General features: G+C 39.9%; 1 protein-coding gene and 1 non-coding gene across 2 annotated transcripts; both read right to left on the bottom strand.

The window, feature by feature from the left end:
• Positions 1 to 874: 874 nt before the first annotated feature.
• On the bottom strand, positions 875 to 19,693 carry LOC119745434 (solute carrier organic anion transporter family member 3A1-like). Its single transcript, XM_038221774.1, has 9 exons — positions 19,540 to 19,693; positions 6,796 to 7,456; positions 5,680 to 6,006; positions 5,333 to 5,497; positions 4,504 to 4,705; positions 4,126 to 4,258; positions 3,224 to 3,408; positions 1,962 to 2,023; positions 875 to 1,246 (listed from the first exon to the last, which is right to left on the bottom strand). Exons 2-9 carry the CDS (start codon positions 7,454 to 7,456, stop codon positions 978 to 980), a joined length of 2,004 nt encoding a protein of 667 aa, XP_038077702.1. The 5' UTR covers positions 19,540 to 19,693; the 3' UTR covers positions 875 to 977.
• Positions 17,331 to 17,403, bottom strand: Trnal-uag. The gene has a single exon. It is a non-coding gene; the product is annotated as a tRNA-Leu (tRNA).
• Positions 19,694 to 21,313: the final 1,620 nt, after the last annotated feature.

Raw genomic sequence — 21,313 nt, 5'->3', positions numbered from 1 at the left:
AATTAGGTTACAACTAAAATTTAAGTCAATCTTCTAATTTTCCTAATTACTAAAAATAATTCGTGAAAAAAATACATTCTTGAAGGTTTCATAGCGTATTAAACGCAGTTCCTTATACAAATAAGAAATATTATTACTAAAAACAATTCATGGAAATCCTTATATTTAAAGAGGTTACGTAGCGCATTAAACCCAGTCTTCCTAAACCAAATAAGAAACGCTACTACTGAAACAATTCAAGAAAAAAATATATATTCTAGGAGGTTACACTGAGCATTTAACTCAGTCTTCCGAAACAAATAAGAAACATTATTACTAAAATATTTAAGGAAACAATATACATGTACTCTACGAGGTTACATGGATGATTAATCTGTCTTCTGAAACCAAATAAGAAATATTATTACTAAAACATTCCATTGAAAAAAACGATAGTCTCGGATGTTTCATGTAGGATTAATTTCAGTTTTCTCACACCAAATCAATATTTGTGATGCGATCAAGCTACATGAGTCGTTTGTCGGGAATTTTCATTTGGAGATTCAGGCCAAAATAAGACCAAATTAGGACTTCATCACATCACTTCATAACATTTCTTGGTGTTCCGACTTCCATGATTTTTAAACTACAGATGGTACCCGCATGCGGTTTTCACAGCAGTAATGCTAAGATTGTGCTCTTTTCAAATCTGTAAAAAAAATTGACCAGGGTCAACAAACTACTTATTTATCTTGATCGCATCACATTTCTATTAAATAAATCATCAAATGAGAATAATACTCTCGGAGATTAAACTCAGTCTCCTCAACCCTAAAAGGGCCGGGCAGAATCCGTAATGAATTGCATCCCGAGGAGATTTATAATTAAAATTCGAAAATACATATGTATGTATCCATTTTCATATCACTTATTTAAACCACACAATCAAGCTGAAATACGGGAGCAAGATTACGTTTTCCCAAAATAGGCAACATTTGTTATATCTGCTGGTTGTGAGTGCTTGCTTCATTTTCACTCCCCTTCATGTCATCATTGGCATCTTTATCTGTGTACGAAGGAAACTTCCATACAATGAGCATGGAGCCAAGACATATGATCGCAACCCCCAATGCCGCACCGTTGAAGGTGTAGCGGTACCAGACCTTGTCGTACAGAAAACATGCTCCTTGGCCATAACACGTTTGTTGCCATCCCACGCAGGCGGTGTCGATGAGGGCGCCAAACATATAACTAGCCGGGATAATAGCTAGGACAAAAAAACATGTGGAAAAAATAAAATTGGGGATTGAATCGGCTTTTGAAACATTTTCACATCCAGAACCGAGTAAAATTGTTTGTCAAGGTAAATTAGGTACACAGATGAAACCATTTGCAAAAAAAATGGGGTTTTTTTTGCCGATTCAAACTCGGATCGCTCGCCCTCAAGGAACATCACAATTAATTGGAAGCAGGTTATTAAAAAAAGGTATCTTGTCGAAATTTAATTTCGGCTTTAGGAGACATTATACCATTTGAGAAAACTGTGACAATGCATCTCCCTTTTGTTCTCGACGCAAAGCATAGATGTCCATTCAAAGCGTGATGGTTTGCTCATTACCATCGCGAGGAAAATGATGAGAATTCTTCTCGAAAATGACAATATAGGTGCAGTGATTTCACAGGATGCTTGGTCCTATTATTTCCTTACAGTCAAGTAGGGTATTTCATAATATTTTGACAGATTCATTTTTTGAATGTTTGCCTTTAATGTTCCATTACGGAGGACGAAAACCGGACATCTACTTTTCTGCTGTCGGGTAAAAAGCGTGTTCAGAGCGATTCTCAAAATTCAGACGAAAGCGCATGACCTTTTTTCAGAAGCGAATGAACATTTTAGGAAATTGGCAGGGAAAACCTATTGCGGGTTTTTTTTCAGTATAAAAATATCCTCAAATCAAAACAACCTATGTGTTCGTACTCACCGAGTAGAGCGGCAAGATATAGGATTGCCAGAGCCACAGGCCTTTCTGCTGATGAAACGCATCTTTAAAAAAACAAAAAATATATTTCATATTTTTAAATAAAAGATATCCTCAAAATCCCTCAAATCAAAACAAATTAATTAACACTGCAAGTCGCTTTCTGTTTTGGAGCTAGAAATTTATACGAAAGGGGCCTTGCCCGATGAGTTTTCAATACAAAAAAATACTATACAAATAATGAATGTTTGTGAGTGCAATGGTTAAAATAATTTCATGAGGTGACAGATGAAATGTTCCCATTCCACGAGGCGAAGCCGAGTGGAATGGGACATTTTATCTTTCACCGAATGAAATTATTCTTTCCAATGCACGAACGTGAAACATTCATTCTTTGTTTTATATAACGCCCGTCCTTGTCATTTGATTGGTTGACTTTTAATAGCCAATATATTCAGGTTAAAAACTGTTTAAAAGTTCGACAAGTTCATCATATTTTATTTATGCAAACTGTTCAACAGGTTGGGAATCATCATATTCAATTTTATCTCGATTTAAAACAGCGCCACCACCGGCAGCAGTGACACCGTGCAATGGAAGTTCTATTCACCGTGCTATAGAACTTCCATTGCACTGTGCGCCGCGCGCGCGCCGTGCGTTGGTACGAATAATTCAATGACATGTGATCAACGATCCACCAATCAGATGACGGGGATTTATTCAGGTGTTGTATAAAAAGTTTTATACAACACCTGAATAAATCCCCGTCATCTGATTGGTGAATTGTAGATCACGTGACATATTATTATTCGGTATAATGCACGGTGCGACCATGCGTTATACCCATGCGTTATACCGTTTCACTTTGCGCTTGTTCCATGACGCGGTTATTGCGTGCAAAATGCATGCTGGTGTGCGCGTTCAGCGTAGCGCGTATTGTTCCAAAGAGCCAGCGCTACAGCGTTGGGTTCAAACATTTTCGCGAAGGGGTAGTTCAACATCTTTGAAATCAAAACAAATTGTAGTTTATAATTTACCAATCAAATGACGAGAATTTATTCAGGTGTTGTATAAAACAAATAACGAATGTTTTACGTTCGTGCGATGGAAAGAATAATTTCATTCGGTGACAGATTGCATGTTCTATTCCACTCGGCTTCGCCTCGTGGAATAGAACATTCAATCTGTCACCTCATGAAATTATTCTTACCATCGCACTCACAAACATTCGTTATTTGTATAATAGCCAATGGAAAACAAGTTACCTCATGACGATATTAAAACGCATGAGCTGTGCGAACTGCGCAAACAGCAGTACTGCAGTCAGCAAAACCAGGTACGGTGCATAGGAGATGCAATGACTGTCACAAGCGCCCTCAACCGCCAGAAGGGTACCATTTAGGTTGGTTGATCCAGTGGCTAAGCATGAACAATCTCCATATTCCTGATTCTGCAGGCGAATGGGCATTAGTTGAATGAGGTATACATGTACAGGTAAACCGTATTTTCCTCTTTATAATATATCGGAAAATCTAATTTGAGCTTGTTGACCAAAAACAATGGCAGAGTCAAATGATTAGTAGCGTATTGGTCAACTTCCCCATCAGTGTCGGAAGCACAATCTACCCCCAGACTGGGAACTTAAGTTGTCAAGACGATGCAAAAGATCAGGCCAACTTAACTCACTTTTTAGCATGCAAATTTCTCCAAAACTTTCATTGGGCAAAGAAAAGGTCCTCAGTATTTCACCAACCAAGTTTGAAGACTCAATTCAATTTTTGAAAGCGACTTTTCTTCAATAGTTGGCAGTGGCTTGCACATGAGAGGGAAGTCAAGTGATTTCAAAATGAGGCTAAAGACTAGACTTGTACATGTCCATCATGGTCCAACTTTTTTTACAGGACTGACGTCGTCATTCAGTGTCATTATTCTGGTGCCTGACTATGGAGAAATGTGTAGAAATAGTGACCTGGTACCCGACATCCTATATATTTCTTTTAGCACAGTCAGCTGACAGTTGATTGATGCTGGACTGAAGAGTTGTTGGACTGGTTGTTTCAGAGGTCAAGTCTATTTTCTTGTTTTGCATGTTTTCAGTACCTTAAGTTGTGGGACTCTCATACACAGCATTAAGAGTCCCAAATTTTCGGACTAAATCTGCCCATACCTGCTCAGTGACGAGTTGGCATCCTGCGTGGCAGGCTGATATATAGGTGATCCCATGGCCATCGCATACAGGTGAGTACGCAGACAAAGAACATTCACAGTCCGAGTTGCAGGGCGCCTCTAAATCAAGCTGGCTGAAAAACGAGAATCGTGTGCTATTTATTTTCAGACATGATCACACGTACTAAATCTGTTGGGTGCATACCTATATGTTCCCCAAAACCTATGTTCCCCAACCGTTACCCTAACCCTAAGGATTTTGGAGAACAACATCGGGTAGACTCAAATCTGTCTATCATTCGACATACATACAACACTCATCATGACTTCCAAAATGACTTTGTGTCGGCTACAGTTTACACAATTGTTACTAGCATACCTTTGTCCCTTGTATGGCGTGAAGACACCGGCAACATTCTCATTTGAGCAACCAATGAACAAATTCGCCGTGAGGCCAGCGACGCCGAGAGCCAGTGCGACGCACGAGAGGGAGACTAGGCCCCGGTATTGAATGTTGAATCGTTTGACGAGGGAACCAGCCAGCATGAAGCCGACGGCGTATGCAGGAGCTAGAAGACAACCTGATGAATGATGGATATAGGACAATAAGTATCACAAGGTCTCGCCGTTTAAACTTGGTAACTGTAAGTGATTTCGTAATGTTAAATGTGAGTTGCGTAGTCCTTATCTTAGCCGTTCTCAAATGTGTATTTATTGTTCATATTGCCCAATGATTCCTTTCGTTGTTTGAAAGGAAAAAATGTTAGTGTTGATAAATTCACTGTTGTAACAAGGTATTGCTTAAATGGTACCCAGATGCAATGTATTTCCCGTCACTTTCTAAAGTTCAACATTAATCAAATCTACAGTTACCGGAACATCGTCTTATTAGTCAACTTAGTCATTGAGAAAAGTGTACCTATTCTGAATATGTATGATTGCGTTAAATTGTTTGAAGAAAACAAGAGAGAGAGAGACAGAGGGGGGGGGGGGGGATAATTTAACCTGTAATACTTCTTGCACTAGATGAATAGTCAATTAATTACGTCATTGTGATGTCATATCATGCTTTTACAATGGCGCGAATTTATTGGTAAGTAAAATGAACACCACCACACCACTAGTGCACTGTGGTGAGTAGGCCGCCTTAACCCATGTTGTAGCTTCCCCAAATCTACCAATGTCTGATGTAACTATTGCAGCCTTACCTGTCAGGATGTCGGCAAGTTGGGTTTCCACCTCAAACTGAATTTCCAGGTACTTGGGAACAAAGATACCATAGCCATACACAATGAGGAAAGCACCACCTTGGGACAGGCATGTCAGCATGCAGTCACGGTTTTTCAACACCTTCCACAACGTCGACAAACTACCTGTTTGGGGATATAATCGCGAAAATGAACCCCTCAAACACGTTTAATATTATACCATGGTATAAACAAACAGTCCCTGTAACTTTTGCCATTGATCATCAGAGAGTAACAGGCCATAATTAATCAGCGCAAACGTATTGGGTTACTGTAGAATAATATGTAAACATAATTATTTTCATTACCACTCGAAGTTTCTCCTTTGGGGAACTGTGTCCCACTCTTGTTTTCCGTGTCCCCGTCATCCCCACCGACGCTGTCGCTGCATTCGGCGTTGGTACAGGACTTTCTCATCACCACAGGAAATCCAAAGAGGGGCAACGCTGGTAGCATATACAAGACTGCAACAACAAGGTAGCCCAGCCACCATGCTCCCACCCACGCCCTGTCCTCGGGAGTCACGGGCACGGCTGATGAGGGGATTCTGTAGAAGTCTACCCACAGACCAAGAAATGCCGCAGTCGCGAAGATGCCTGCCACTGGTGACAGGCCAACCGCAGCTCCCCAGATACCTGATTTAAAAAAATGGTGATTGGAGAGAAACTAATAATCTAGGGCGATATTTTCCATTAATCAGTTATTATTTATACTGTGTGTATAAAAAATTCAAACAAATTACAAAATATAACGGAATGCCGTAGAATGTTTGGCCAACTTTTGTATTGAAATAAAAGTTCAAATATGTCAAATGACAAGGATCTATTGGCCTATGTCAGTTATATAAAACAAATATTGAGTGGCTTCAGGGGCGTAAAATCAAAAAGCGGGGGGGGGGGGGGGGGGTCGTACTATACTATCGATGGTGGTGCTGTTCAAATCCGACGATTATTAACACTATATCACAGAATAATGTACGTATACCCCCTAAACCAAGCTGGCTCGGTACGTATTTTGTGCCAGGCGGACATTATTACTAGCAACCCAAAAAATGGGTGTCGGAGCAGGGGGGGGGGGATCGCATTTTTTCCCAGAAATTTTTATGGAAAAATATTTTTGGGACAGAGCGGGGGGGGGGGGGGAAAACACCCCAAAACCCTCCCTCAGGATCCGCGCCTGGGCTTCAATGGGAGAAATATTATCGCTCGGTAAAATCTGGACTTTTTCAGTTCACTCGGCTTTGCCTCGTGAAATGGAAATGTCCAGATTTTACCTTGCGATAATGTTCCTCCCATTTCACTCTGAACCACTCAATATTTATATACCATCACACTTATCGTAGCATACTGAAGAAAACATAAGGGAGTTCAATTTAGTTAAAATCAATGGCAGGTTTACATCTGATGTGATTAAAACACAGTTACCTGTATAAAAGGCCGTATTTTTTGGAGTTGTATTGTCCGAGATGTATGCGTGCACTGTTGGGTACATGATAATGATACTTGCACCTTGAAGCACCGTGCTTAACAGCAGAATGTAGAAAGCAACCTGATTAGGAGACACAGTCTCAGCCGGCTGATCTGTGCAGTCTGCCCCCGACTTGTCTGCCATGCACAGCATGTCTACCTGCTGAAACGCGCCCTCTGTGTCGTTGGTAGCCTCAAAACCTGCAGGAACGTATGGATCTTGAATGAACTGTGGGATGGTTCCTACAACAGCCGCAAGACCACTCATCAGGGAACATATTCCCAGTAGGCGTGGTCGATTGGTATCCGGCTTACTGAAGAATAAGATCACGAGCACGTTGCCAATGACGCCGCCTACGGAAAAGCCTGATAATAACAGGCCAATCTGACCGAGATTGAACTGATACCGGCGTTCATTTGTGGTTATCGACCCCTGGATCACCCCGACGAAAAAACCATCGGCAAAGAAGAACATGCTGACAACGACAACAAAGATAGCCGGCCGTGCGAAGCGTTGAAGACACGGCGGTCTGACGGAGCAATAGCTGCACTCCGGAGCATCTTCGTCTGCGGCAGCGAGTTTCTGTTTGGGTTCTTCAATGACCATTGTTGACAACATCTGTATAGGGATAAAGGTTTACATAAATTGTAAGAAACGGTTTATAATGGTGAAAATATAATAAAGACTCATAATACTATGCTGATTGGCTGGGTGGTGAGTGCGTCGCCAAGATCTTTTTTTGAGGGGGAAGGGTGGGGGCGAAGCACAATACCCCCCTCCCAAAAAAATCCTGTACTTTTCCAGCATATTATTCTCGATTTATCATTTTTCGAGGGTGGGCAATGACATTCGGCCCCATACAATTAACAACAATACGACTTCGCGCCTCTTTTTCTGTCTGACATCCCCTTTTCTTGTTCTCTATTTTTTTTGGGGGGGGGGAGAGGATCCCCAGCCCCCCCCCCCCCCCTTCACGACACTCATATGCGTTTGGTTATCGACACACCGCCAGCCCGGCCGTATCCGCTGAAGTCAAATACATGTACCCAAGACACGTGGCGACTGAGGGTCGGTTGTAGGCCTTCATGAGTTACGCAAGCACTTTGGACAGTGCAGTGGCACGCCGAGCAAGGGCGTCACTTCTCACAAGAAGGAGGGGGGGGGGGGGGGGGGAGAGACATACCTTGATGCGAGCGTGCACCAATGCGAGCGTGAAGCGCCAAGCCTTAATGGTTGTCGTTCGGGGCCGGCTTAAGGGCCCCGACAAATTCGATCTGATTCAATTTCTGACTACTTTAACCAATTTTGCTTAGAAAAAGATTATCACTTAAACATCATTTTTGAGTTTGGAATCCTGAATCAGCTATTCTGAGCTATACATACGCTCCAATTTTTAGTCAGGGACGAAAAAACGTGGAAGAAAAACGATATGAACAGTGGAAACACCAACGGTTGCAGGACATTTTAAAATGGCGACCATCTTTCAAAAAATAAAAATAAAGAATAAAAAGCCCCTCTTCCTCCTTTTTTTTCAAGAACCCGGACGACAAACACGTTTTGGTTTTTTGTATTCGGCCTTATACAACTTTAAAGGTAATTACAACACACAGGTAGCAGGAGATGTATTCTAAGTAGTTTTGGGACTTGAGTCTGAAGATGGAATTGAATCTTAATGAGCAGTATCGACTGTTAAAGTCAAATATCTTAAACAGTTGTTTACTTTGAGATCAAACAATTCGTATGGTTCTCCATACAATACAAATAATGATCCGATATGGAAAAATTCATAATTGACAGAGGTCATGGCTTTTGTATATATTGATAGATATTTATTCGACTACTACTAGTATTTACATTGGGCAATTTTTTTTTCAAAACCCAATTTTAAATGCAGGTGTTTATGCTATGAAAAGAATTTTCGTACCCAGGGCATTTCATCTCTGACCTCTGGTGTGCTTCAAGAGGTCAATGAACTTAATACCCAAGGTATTTAGTGATATCATGGGGTTAGAAATACCTCAATGGTGAAATTAACCATGGAGCTGTGTATTAACTATGTAAACCTTACTTTTTCACGACCCACATCTAAACTTCTTGTTGCCATGATATGAATTTTCATATTGTTAGGGAGGTTTCGCAAGCGAACGGATACGCTTACACTTACGTTTAGCTATCCGTATCCGTTTTTTACTTACGTGTAGCGAGCGAGATATGCGTGTCGTCTGCACGTATGACGTCATACGCCACTCACTATCCGCTAAACGTGCAGACGACACGCATATCTCGCTCGCTACACGAAAGTAAAAAACGGATACGGATAGCTAAGCGTAAGTGTAAGCGTATCCGTTTGCTTGCGAAACCTCCCTATTATATGGACAGTTCATGTCTGACCTCTGGTGATCGACCTTTGAGAGGTCAGTGAACTTTGTATACCAACTTTTACTTCTTGTCATGAATTTAGACGCCAAAGACAATTTTCTCACAACCTCTGATCTCCATCCCCCTTTTTTAATGCCTTGTTTTTTTTAAAGCAGGTGCAAAAGAATATTTATAATAGGCACTTCGGACAAACGTCGCACTCTTACGGTGACCAGTGGGATTCGTAAAGAATTAAAACGTGGTTTACCCAAGTCGATCTGGATACTTAACTGGGTGTAATAGTAAATACTGCTATATTCCATTGAAAAATATGTTACAATGTGCTCAATATTGTAAAAAATATTTGACCTTAACCGCCCTGCACTGCTGCCCATTAAGATTCAATTCCATCTTCAGCCCAATCCCCAAAGCTGTTACTGTTTTATGACTAGTCATCTCTTGCTAGTCCTGTGTGTTTCAATGTAATTACTGGTATCTAAATAAAAAAACACCACTGGACATCTGTGGTACATGTGAACTTTTAATTCAACCTCTCAAAATATGTTTAGATGCCATGGTTAAGTCGGCACTCTCATGCGCACTGTCATGGACATTAAACATGATCATGGAAAAGTTAATATTAGGTCTCCCTCTTTTGGAAAATGGACATTTGGCGACGAAGGTGTGCTCTATTTTCATAAAATTGATTTCAAAGCAACTGAAATACATCAGTAAACATGTCAGAGAAACTTGGCACGATTAAAAACAAACACCATGTGACGATATGGACAAAAATGCACATGGAGGGGGTGGCAGCCACGCCCCTCCACTCTTTTCTTAAGTTAATTTGGCTAACCTAAAATCGTTCTTAAGAATGATGTAATTTTCTAAAACTACCAAGGCATCAATAAAATGCATGGGAAGTTTCAATTCGGTCTGTTCTCTCAATGCACACTTAATTTCATGCACATGTGCATGATACGTGTATATTATGGGAAAAGTTAACTAAGGCCTACCTGTTCTGGAAAATGAACAGTTGTTGACGAAGGTATGCCCTAATTTCATACAACCGGTGTCAAAAAAACTGCAAGACATTAGCACAACTGTCAGAGAAATTCCGCATGATTAAAAAATTGCATTGCGACGATAAAAAAGAAAATGTACACAGAGGGGGTGGCGGCCACGCCCCCTTTCGCGCTTTTGCCCCACTCTTAACTTAATTAGTCTGACCTGAAATCACTCTTACGTTACACTTTCATTTTCTACAAGTGCTAAGGCATCAATATAAACTAGATTCATTTTCTTCTTAATCATCACGTTGCAACCGTATCAGCGAAAAAGAAAAGAAGGGGGTGACGGCCGCGCCCCTCCTCCATCCACTTTGGGTGTGTCTGGCGGGCCTTATGCAGCAGACGATTTGTCTGGCAATGTATATTTTATACCTAGTAGGTAGAGTTGTTCATTTAAACTTGGTTTTATGTGGAACATCCAATGTTTGATCCAGCCCCTTATTTTCCCCTTCTTTTGGGCCCCAGCGGCCACATGCAGCAGGGGTCCCCGGCAGACATCCATATCTGAATATGTTTAGGTTACACAATTCTCTGCTCGGATATTGGTACCTTGCTCGTTTGACCAAAATGCTCTGGGCTGCAGTACTATATTAATCAACCTAATTCATTTTGGGTCGGCCTTGATGCTATTGGTAATATAGCTGCCCGGGTTTTCAATGTAAAACCAGAGTTCCCAGGGGCACATTCTTTGTATTAATTCAAGTTAAGCGTCACGGTGACTGAACGAAAAACAGCCTTTCAACGCGACATGCAACGCTCCTACGGATAATAGCGTACGTGCTGGGGGAGGATGCAGTCTGGCAAACACGCTCTTTTCACGCTCCGCCATAATGCAGAGTCTCGATCTGGCAACTTTACACAATGAAAATAGTTCAGTGATCGAAACCCCGACACCAGGTCGAGGCCAGGTCGAGGCCAGGTCGAGGCCAGGTCGAGGCCAGGTCGAGGCCAGGTCGAGGCCAGGTCGAGGCCAGGTCGAGGCCAGGTCGAGGCCAGGTCGAGGCCAGGTCGAGGCCAGGTCGAGGCCAGGTCGAGGCCAGGTCGAGGCCAGGTCGAGGCCAGGTCGAGGCCAGGTCGAGGCCAGGTCGAGGCCAGGTCGAGGCCAGGTCGAGGCCAGGTCGAGGCCAGGTCGAGGCCAGGTCGAGGCCAGGTCGAGGCCAGGTCGAGGCCAGGTCGAGGCCAGGTCGAGGCCAGGTCGAGGCCAGGTCGAGGCCAGGTCGAGGCCAGGTCGAGGCCAGGTCGAGGCCAGGTCGAGGCCAGGTCGAGGCCAGGTCGAGGCCAGGTCGAGGCCAGGTCGAGGCCAGGTCGAGGCCAGGTCGAGGCCAGGTCGAGGCCAGGTCGAGGCCAGGTCGAGGCCAGGTCGAGGCCAGGTCGAGGCCAGGTCGAGGCCAGGTCGAGGCCAGGTCGAGGCCAGGTCGAGGCCAGGTCGAGGCCAGGTCGAGGCCAGGTCGAGGCCAGGTCGAGGCCAGGTCGAGGCCAGGTCGAGGCCAGGTCGAGGCCAGGTCGAGGCCAGGTCGAGGCCAGGTCGAGGCCAGGTCGAGGCCAGGTCGAAGCTGTACATTCCTACACTAGCTGAATTGCCTGGGTTAATTTTACCCAAGAAAGGGTGAAAACTGGAACTGTACCCAAACTTGGGTTGTTCTATAACCAATTGTTTAGAATTTCTGTTAAATTCAACCAAAAATTTGGTTGAATTTAACAGAAATTCTAACCCAAACATAAATTGGTTATAGAACAACCCAAGTTTGGGTAGTTCTAAGTTTCACCCTTTCTTGGGTAAAATTAACCCAGGCATTTTTTCAGTGTAAGCGTGAAAAGAGCGATATTGTTGCTTAAGGGCCAAACATTGATCCACAATTCCTTCCGTCTCGTACAGGCCAATTACTGCAGTATACAGGAGACTAGTCTGGAAAGTTATGAAAATCAAATGTACCATGGAAATCAGGTACAATCCCCACAGGAAAGTGTTTCGTTGGCTTGTAAAATTTGATCATTTTGACGCCTACCAGTTAACTCTATTCTCTCTCTGTGCAACGATTAATGTTGTCTTTGTACCGAAAAAAAAACCCTCCAATTTTTGCCCGTTAACCCCTTAAGGACGGGGTGTAAGGGGACATTCCTCCACACATAGAGCACACACTCTCAAATTTGTATCCTTGTGGAGACATTTCTTTGTTCTCGTGTAGTAAAGTTTTCAATTTTGAAAGTGAAGTTTCAAAATGCTCTTATTTTAACCAGAATTAATTTCCTTGGCTGAAATTCGGACTTAATATCCCTTTTCTAAAACTCTTCCATTTGCGACAAATCAACCCACCTTGGAAATTCCCTCAACTGCATCATTTGCCATACCTAAATACTCAACCAACTGGATTGACACACAAGATGAGTCCATCAGCACTCTGATCAGTTTTTCTTTTTATAACAATTTTGAAATCATACGATGGGTTTTTTTTGCTGCATTAAAGCAATACAAAAGTAATTGTTGGACCTAAAGCATTTCATTTATTGTTTTGGCCCCCATTTTACTATTGTTAGACCTTATAAGCATTTCATGTATTGTTTTGGCCCCAATTTTACTAGCTTCATAACATTATTTCTGCAAAGAATCTTTGAGAAACTTGTCAAATGCAAATATGCATTAAAGTCTTATTTTCATTTTCATTTTCTACAAGTGCTAAGGCATCAATATAAATTAGTTTCATTTTCTTCTTAATCATCACGTTGCAACCGTATCAGCGAAAAAGAAAAGAAGGGGTGACGGCCGCGCCCCTCCTCCATCCACTTTGGGTGTGTCTGGCGGGCCTTATGCAGCAGACGATTTGTCTGGCAATGGATATTTTATACCTAGTAGGTAGAATTGTTCATTTAAACTTGGTTTTATGTGGTACATCCAATGTTTGATCCAGCCCCTTATTTCCCCCCTTCTTTTGGGCCCCAGCGGCCACATGCAGCAGGGGTCCCCGGCAGACATCCATATCTGAATATGTTTAGGTTACACAATTCTCTGCTCGGATATTGGTACCTTGCTCGTTTGACCAAAATGCTCTGGGCTGCAGTACTATATTAATCAACCTAATTCATTTTGGGTCGGCCTTGATGCTATTGGTAATATAGCTGCCCGGGTTTTCAATGTAAAACCAGAGTTCCCAGGGGCACATTCTTTGTATTAATTCAAGTTTAGCGTCACGGTGACTGAACGAAAAACAGCCTTTCAACGCGACATGCAATGCTCCTACGGATAATAGCGTACGTGCTGGCGGAGGATGCAGTCTGGCAAACGCGCTCTTTTCACGCTCCGCCATAATGCAGAGCCTCGATCTGGCAACTTTACACAATGAAAATAGTTCAGTGATCGAAACCCCGACACCAGGTCGAGGCCAGGTCGAGGCTGTACATTCCTACACTAGCTGAATTGCCTGGGTTAATTTTACCCAAGAAAGGGTGAAAACTGGAACTGTACTCAAACTTGGGTTGTTCTATAACCAATTGTTTAGAATTTCTGTTAAATTCAACCGACAATTTGGTTGAATTTAACAGAAATTCTAACCCAAACATAAATTGGTTATAGAACAACCCAAGTTTGGGTAGTTCCAAGTTTCACCCTTTCTTGGGTAAAATTAACCCAGGCATTTTTTCAGTGTAAGCGTGAAAAGAGCGATATTGTTGCTTAAGGGCCAAACATTGATCCACAATTCCTTCCGTCTCGTACAGGCCAATTACCTCAGTATACAGGAGACTAGTCTGGAAAGTTATGAAAATCAAATGTACCATGGAAATCAGGTACAATCTCCACAGGAAAGTGTTTCGTTGGCTTGTAAAATTTGATCATTTTGACGCCTACCAGTTAACTCTATTCTCTCTCTGTGCAACGATTAATGTTGTCTTTGTACCGAAAAAAAAACCCTCCAATTTTTGCCCGTTAACCCCTTAAGGACGGGGTGTAAGGGGACATTCCTCCACACATAGAGCACACACTCTCAAATTTGTATCCTTGTGTAGTAAAGTTTTCAATTTTGAAAGTGAAGTTTCAAAATGCTCTTATTTTAACCAGAATTAATTTCCTTGGCTGAAATTCGGACTTAATATCCCTTTTCTAAAACTCTTCCATTTGCGACAAATCAACCCACCTTGGAAATTCCCTCAACTGCATCATTTGCCATACCTAAATACTCAACCAACTGGATTGACACACAAGATGAATCCATCAGCGCTCTGATCAGTTTTTTTCTTTTTTAGAACAATTTTGAAATTATACGATGTTTTTTTTCCTGCATTAAAGCAATACAAAAGTAATTGTTGGACCTAAAGCATTTCATTTATTGTTTTGGCCCCCATTTTACTATTGTTAGACCTTAAGCATTTCATGTTTTGTTCTGGCCCCAATTTTACTAGCTTCATAACATTACTTCTGCACAGTATCTTTGAGAAACTTGTCAAATGCAAATATGCATTAAAGTCTTATTTTTAACATTGAATTCTCGCTTTCTTAAAATTGAAATAAAAATCTGTTTTCAAATAACATTTCCCAAAGTAGCCATTTTTGCACGGCCTGCACGAAATGACGATTAAATACTTCAATTCTGCCAGTTCACTCCTTTTGGTAATTCGCAATAAACTATAACAAAAACACAGCGTGGCAAAAGCTTAGGCCTAGAAGTAAAAATATTTTACGTTTTTTAGCGAAAGTACCGTAGGCCTATTTTTATTTTTATTCATACACTAAATGATTGTTGGAAAAGCGAACTTGTCCAGTATGTTGTGTTTTAAAGGGGGTGTCAGTACCCAATGTTCCCCAATATGTTCCCCAACACCGATGTTCCCCGAAATCCTTAGGATTAGGGTGAGGGTTAGGTTTCGGTATCTGTTAGATTTTTTTTTTTTTCATTTATTGCGTTTTATTTCTCGCAACATTGTTTACATTTTTGAGAAAAACACACGTACTAAATACATAGTTACATTATATTACATTAATTAAAATAAGATCTTACAAAAACTTATTCCAGAAGACTTTGTTTTTCTTCTGTAGTTAAGCTCTCCAATAAAGTTCTCGAATGAAAGTGTCAAAAGTGTTGATCCACTTATTGTCTTGATATGTCTTTAATCTTACTTTAAATATGGAATACATTCCTATTGTTATAATCAAATTTATTTCAAATTCGAAAACAAGGATTGTTACTAAATTAAACATTTTTGGCAATTCAAAACAATGTTTTGTTATCGCTTGGTAATACTGAGCAAATTCATTCCAAAAGTTTAATGTATGTACACATGTCACGAAACTATGATTGTAATCAGCAATCTCGTTACATAAGCAACACAACGGATTATTTACAAGTTTTTGGTTGGTAGTATGCGGTGTAGAAATTTGTAATTAAAATTTCTTAACTTAGCTTCTTTTATATTTATAGTTTTGTGTTTCCACACAGAATTCCACCCTTTTCATCAATTAAAACCTTGTATATTTCTTTAGTTGTAATATTTTCTAAACAGCTTAAAGCATCATTGATGTAGACCTGCCTTTCAAAGGAGTTTGGTTTTTATTATTTGCTAGGGTTCTTAAACATTCTTTTGGTATGGCCTTCTTTAATGTGTACATTTCTGCTAACCAGTTATGTTTCTTAATTAGTTTGTTTCTGATGTACTCAGTTGACAATTCACCATTTTCGGTCAGAAGGTCATTAACGTAAATGATGTTGGATTTAATCCAGTTGCTTAAATACAATGGCTTGTTTTTATACTTTTTTTTAGTTATTACCCCACAGTATTTGTGTTTTTACATTAGTTGGCTGTAAATCAATTTGTACAGTCTTTGTTGAGTTTAGTTCCTGCCAACAAAATATTAACTCTTTAGAAAATTGTGGAAGGTTTAATGTAATACGTGAACAGCACTTAAAATTGGACTGAAAGGTCTTGGCAACATGAGTTTAAAAATAAATTGCAAAGGATTTTCCATTTCCCAATCTTATTGTTTAACAATTTAAATACCCAGTTACATTTAAGTGCTATATTATGACATTGGATGTCAGTTAGGTTAAGACCACCTTCGTTTAAATTGCGAATCATTGTTTGTCTTGAAATTTTGTCTGTTTTGCCATTCCAGATAAACGGAAACACTAAGTTATCTATTTTCGAAACATACTTTTGTGGGGTTGGAATAACAGATGCTAAAAAAGTAATTATTGGTATTGCCAGGTTATTTACAATTGTTACTCTTCCTGGTAATGTCAGATGCCTTCTCTTCCATTGATTAATTAAGTTCGCACAATTTATCACCTTTTCTTCCCAAATTAATTCATAACATTCATTCATATTATTTCCAAAATAAACGCCTAATGTTTTAATTGGTTCGGGCTGCCAATTTATAATTTCTAGAAGGTTTTGGTCCAGATCAATGTTACTAATAAGTAGTCCTTTTGTTTTTTGGAGGTTAAGTTTTGGTCCTGCAATTCTTCCAAAATTGGTCACAATATTGATGGCATTTGTAATTAGTGCAGAATCAGATAAGAAAAGAGTTGTATCATCTGCGTACATTGAAATACGTAAATCTGTTTTGTTTGTTATTTTAACCCCATTAATTTCTTGGTTCATTCATATTCTATTCGCAAGAACTTCTGCAATGATTAGAAATAACAGTGCAGAGAGAGGACATCCTTGCCTTAGGCCTCGTTTTAACGTAAAAAATTGAGACATATGGCCATTGTTAATTATTGTACTTTGAATATTTTTATACATTGTTCGGATCCAGTTTATGAAACTATCTCTAAAGTTGAATTTCATCAGCGTTTTGAATAGAAAGTCCCATTCTACTGTGTCAAAAACCTTTTCGTAATCTAAGAAGAGAATTGCCGTATTTTTGTCTTTCATTTTACTAAAATAAATGACATCATCAATTAATCTTATACTGTTTCCTATGAATCTTCCTTTGATGTAACCAGACTGATCTTATAAGATGGAATTTTTGCGCCGGGGTGATATAAATCAAATTAGGTTTTGCCCTTCACCGACGTTTTTTAAACACTGTATACTCAGTGTATACTTCACTCCCGAGTGAAAGTTGGAAAAAATCACTCGGGTGGGACTCGAACCCACGACCTCCTGCCTTCTAGTGCAGACGTCTTACCACTCGACCACCGAGCTAACGGGATCGGTTGGCCGGTTCGAATCTGATCTTCTTGAATGATGTTTCCTATAACACTTGATAAACGATTTGCTAAAGCTTTCGCAGCTATTTTATAATCAATGTTTAAAAGAATAATAGGTCGCCAGTTTTTTAAATTTGTTCGGTCACCTTTCTTATACCAAAGTGAAATTACAGCACGGCGTTGTGACGTAGGGAGTTCTCCTTCTTTATAACTTCTGTTCATTGAACCTATGAAGAGGAATTTAATTTTTTTCCAAAAAACTTGATAAAATTTTACGGTTAGACCATCTATACCTGGGCTTTTATTATTTTTCAGAGTTTTTAATGCTTTGGCATATTCTGCTTCAGTGAGGATTCCTTCACACTTTTCTTTTTGTTTTTCATCTAGCACAAAATCAAATTCTGTGTCATTTAGGTATTCGTTCATTTGATCAGCATCAACATTATTTGAAGAGTAAAGTTTTTGGTAAAAGGTTTTCTGCTCATGGAGTATTTCAATTTGATCTTTTATTATGCTGCCGTTTTCACTCTTCAGCTGTGTTATGTGTTTTCTCAAGGCATTGCGTTTTTCAAGACCTAAAAAGTATCTACTGTTCTTTTCACCTTCCTCAGACATCTTTCTCTGGATCGAACCTTTTGCCCTTCAATCTCTTTATCATACATGTGCTCTAATGTGCTTTAAAGTTTGTTTATCTCAAAAGAATTGTCTTCAAAATCTCTATTCAAGTTATTTATTCTGGCTTTTATCGATTCTTTGACTAATTTTTCTACATTCTTTTTCCTTTTTGAATAACGGATAGTAAAGTCACTGATTTTTATTTTGCAAATTTCCCATCGACATCTTTCATCTTCAAATTCCGTTATCAGCTCTTCTGACAACTTATCCAAGTACATTTGCATTTTATTTTGAAAAGTGTTATCACTGAGAAGTATCCTTGTCCTCGTTGAATATTGTTTACAATAAATTTCATTGAAAAATCCCTTGGTGATCGGTTTTAATGCCTGGTCGTATATCACTTGATATGACCATAATTATCTACCAGCGAACTGGAAATAAGAAAGCAGTCAATTCTGGTTTTTATTAGTGGATTCTTTCTTCTGAAGGTATACTGATACGTGTTTGGATTTTGGTCTCTCCATATGTCTGTTAAGAGTTTCTTTTTGCAAAGGTCGTTAATGAAGGTTGTATCTCGCTTACATATCTTAATTCCTCCCTCTTTATCACATATGTGGTTTAAAACACAGTTGAAGTCACCACCTAAAATAAGTTCATTATTGTTAGGAATATAACGAGATATCTGTTAGCTTCTGTACAAACGCCTGGTGTGGCCATCGCGTACAGCCTTGTGTATCTATGAGGATAACCGCCAGAAACACCGGGGCGAACCCCTTCTCTTAGCGATAAGTGTTTGCTTGGTTCTTTTACGTGCATTTATACAGCACACTGGACCTACAACTTTACGTCCCATCCGAAGCACGAAGCAATAATGGTTAAGTTCCTTGATCAGGGGCACAAGTGTCCGGGCCCGGGCTTGGACCCACGCCACTGTTGCCTCTGAAACACCAGAGCATGAGTCCAGTGTTCTTAACCGCTAGGCCATCTCACCTAAGCCTAAGTTTAGGGTTAGGCTTAGGGTCAGGATTGGGAAACAGCAGTATTGGAAACATATCGGGGAACATGCACCCGTTTGAAAAAACAACTAACTTCAATCGAGACTTAAGCAAGGGCAAAACATTATTAAACCAATGAGGTACCAAATTAATCGTCTTGGTATAAAATACATGTATTCGCGAGGACAGTATTCCATCTCATGAAACATTAAAAAAAACAAACATACATTTTCTAGATTGATTTAACGACTCAGTGCACCTCTGCTATACAGTCGAATCCTGATAAGAGGAGCACTGTTAATACAATTAAGGACCTGCTTAAAAACAAGAAAAATTCTAGGTCTTAAGTCTTTGTTTTTCTTTATTTTCCAATCAAGGTAATTTGTCAAGTCCCAATATTCTTGTTATAAAGGTGTTCGACTGTAATTGTTGTTGTTTTTTTCTCCCCTCTCGTCTAAATCGATAAATCAAACTAAGTACTCTAAATAAATACATAAAATGTTTTAAAAGGTTTACCCTACCTTACTACTGGCGAATATGAAGGAATTTGGAATCCTTGTTGGAATCTTTGATGTGGGCCTATTTGACTCTGGAAATAACTGCTAGCTGCTGTAACTGTTGGCAAACACCTAGCTTCTACTGAACTCCAAGTTTAAATAAATAAAGTGCTTGGCTATAGTAAAGGGGTACAAAGAAAATGGAGCAACAAAAGGGTGCATCAAGTTCAAAACCTCCCATTCTAATCCCATTAAGTGGTGGGTTGGCGCCGAAGGACAAACTTTGCTTTCAAAAAGTATTTCCACGGATGGATGCAGCTTTTACCCTGGGGATTTTTGACTGCCTGTGGGGCTGTCCAAATAAAATTTACCAAATAAAAATTTACTCTGGTTGAAGGCAAGTAAATCGGTCCAAAATCTTTTTCAATGGTGAATTCGTATATGGCGACTGGAGGATGTCGTTCCACGTTGTGACGTCATGTACGGAGTGCCTGGCTTATAGCCTCACTCGTTTGTTTTCAGGCCAGATATCGAACTGAGAGAATGTTTTTCTCCCAATTCTGTTCTCCCAATGGGGGGGGGCACTTTTTATGCAAATAAGCTCGCGTAGAAAATTTTAAACCCTCACCTATCGGTCTAATTGCGTCATTCGGGTATCATAATTGTGTCTATAACCCAGTAACCCCCCCCCCCACCACCACCACCACCACCACATGGAAAATATATGATTTCTTAAAAATGTGCTCGTTAATTGAGAAATTCAATATCCAAACTGATTGGATAATTCAAAAGTGTCTTTCCCATTTGGAAAAGTTCTTTTGAAAGCCTTTTTTTAGCAAAAGTTTTTTAAAAATAAAAATGACAATTTATTTCATTATTTTGTTTAGAATATACTGTTGCTCTTAAATTGTTGAACCGTAATGAAAAGTGGAGACCACCTGTATTTTTATCTCAATTAATTTTTGGTTCCATTAATAAATTCTGGAAAAAGAATTGTATCATTATGCATGTTTTGTATGTTTTGTTTTATTTCCGAGCCCTTACGGCGTAGGGGCCACAGGGCCAGGGACCCGCTTTAAGGCCCCGGAAAATGTTGGATTGTGGATGCACTGTGATGAATGAAATATACTGAAGTATACTGAAACTTATAAAACCCGAAAGGAATTTTTTGGTTCAAGTTAAAACAACTGGTTCCACTGGAAGCGGATGAATTTCTGTTCATAAAAATATTCACATAGTTATATAACTCACACGAAACGATGTAGCTCTCGATATATTGTTACAGGGAATGGCAAAAATAAAAGACTAAAAGAACAAATACATCTTTATGTTTATGATCGGTAAATGGCAAGTTTGTGGCTAGGCAAGGATTTATCGGTCTACTGAGTTTTATGAAGAAAAACTTGCACAGGGTAAAACATGAATAGCTTTTTTTTTTATTAAAACGGAACTACTGGAATTGGTGTAAAAGCATGACTAGTTTCAATGAATGCCCGTCCCACTCCTATATTATCCTAGTGAACCTTGCTATTTTTTAGTTTTGAGTACCATGAATGCTAGCAACGCCAGTGAAACTTTTAGATGAAAAGAAAAACCTTCAGGGGAAAGGTATGGACGTCATTTGCCCCAATTGAAAGATCGAATGAAAAAAAATCATGGCAAGTATAATCAACTTTGCCATGTCATGGCCGAGGTTATTGCTTTCGGGTCAAAGCTTCCATCACTGCGGGAATATCATAGACTTGTCATGATTTTAGATACCTTGAGAGAAATATCGATTCTACACTGCCTGAAGATT

This window comes from Patiria miniata, unplaced genomic scaffold (assembly GCF_015706575.1).
Source record: "Patiria miniata isolate m_02_andy unplaced genomic scaffold, ASM1570657v1 HiC_scaffold_7, whole genome shotgun sequence".
Lineage (NCBI taxonomy): Eukaryota > Metazoa > Echinodermata > Asteroidea > Valvatida > Asterinidae > Patiria > Patiria miniata.
Note: the sequence above shows the minus strand (reverse complement) of the source record. Positions and strands in the feature narration are given on the sequence as shown.

Excerpts from the sequence above, each read along its gene's own strand:
- LOC119745434 (XM_038221774.1), bottom strand. The coding sequence starts at position 7,456 with ATGTTGTCAACAATGGTCATTGAAGAACCCAAACAGAAACTCGCTGCC. Across the intron at positions 2,024-3,223 it reads CGTTTTAATATCGTCATGAG|ATGCGTTTCATCAGCAGAAA; the intron begins GTAACTTGTTTT and ends GTTTTTTTAAAG. Across the intron at positions 1,247-1,961 it reads ATATCTTGCCGCTCTACTCG|CTATTATCCCGGCTAGTTAT; the intron begins GTGAGTACGAAC and ends TTTTTGTCCTAG.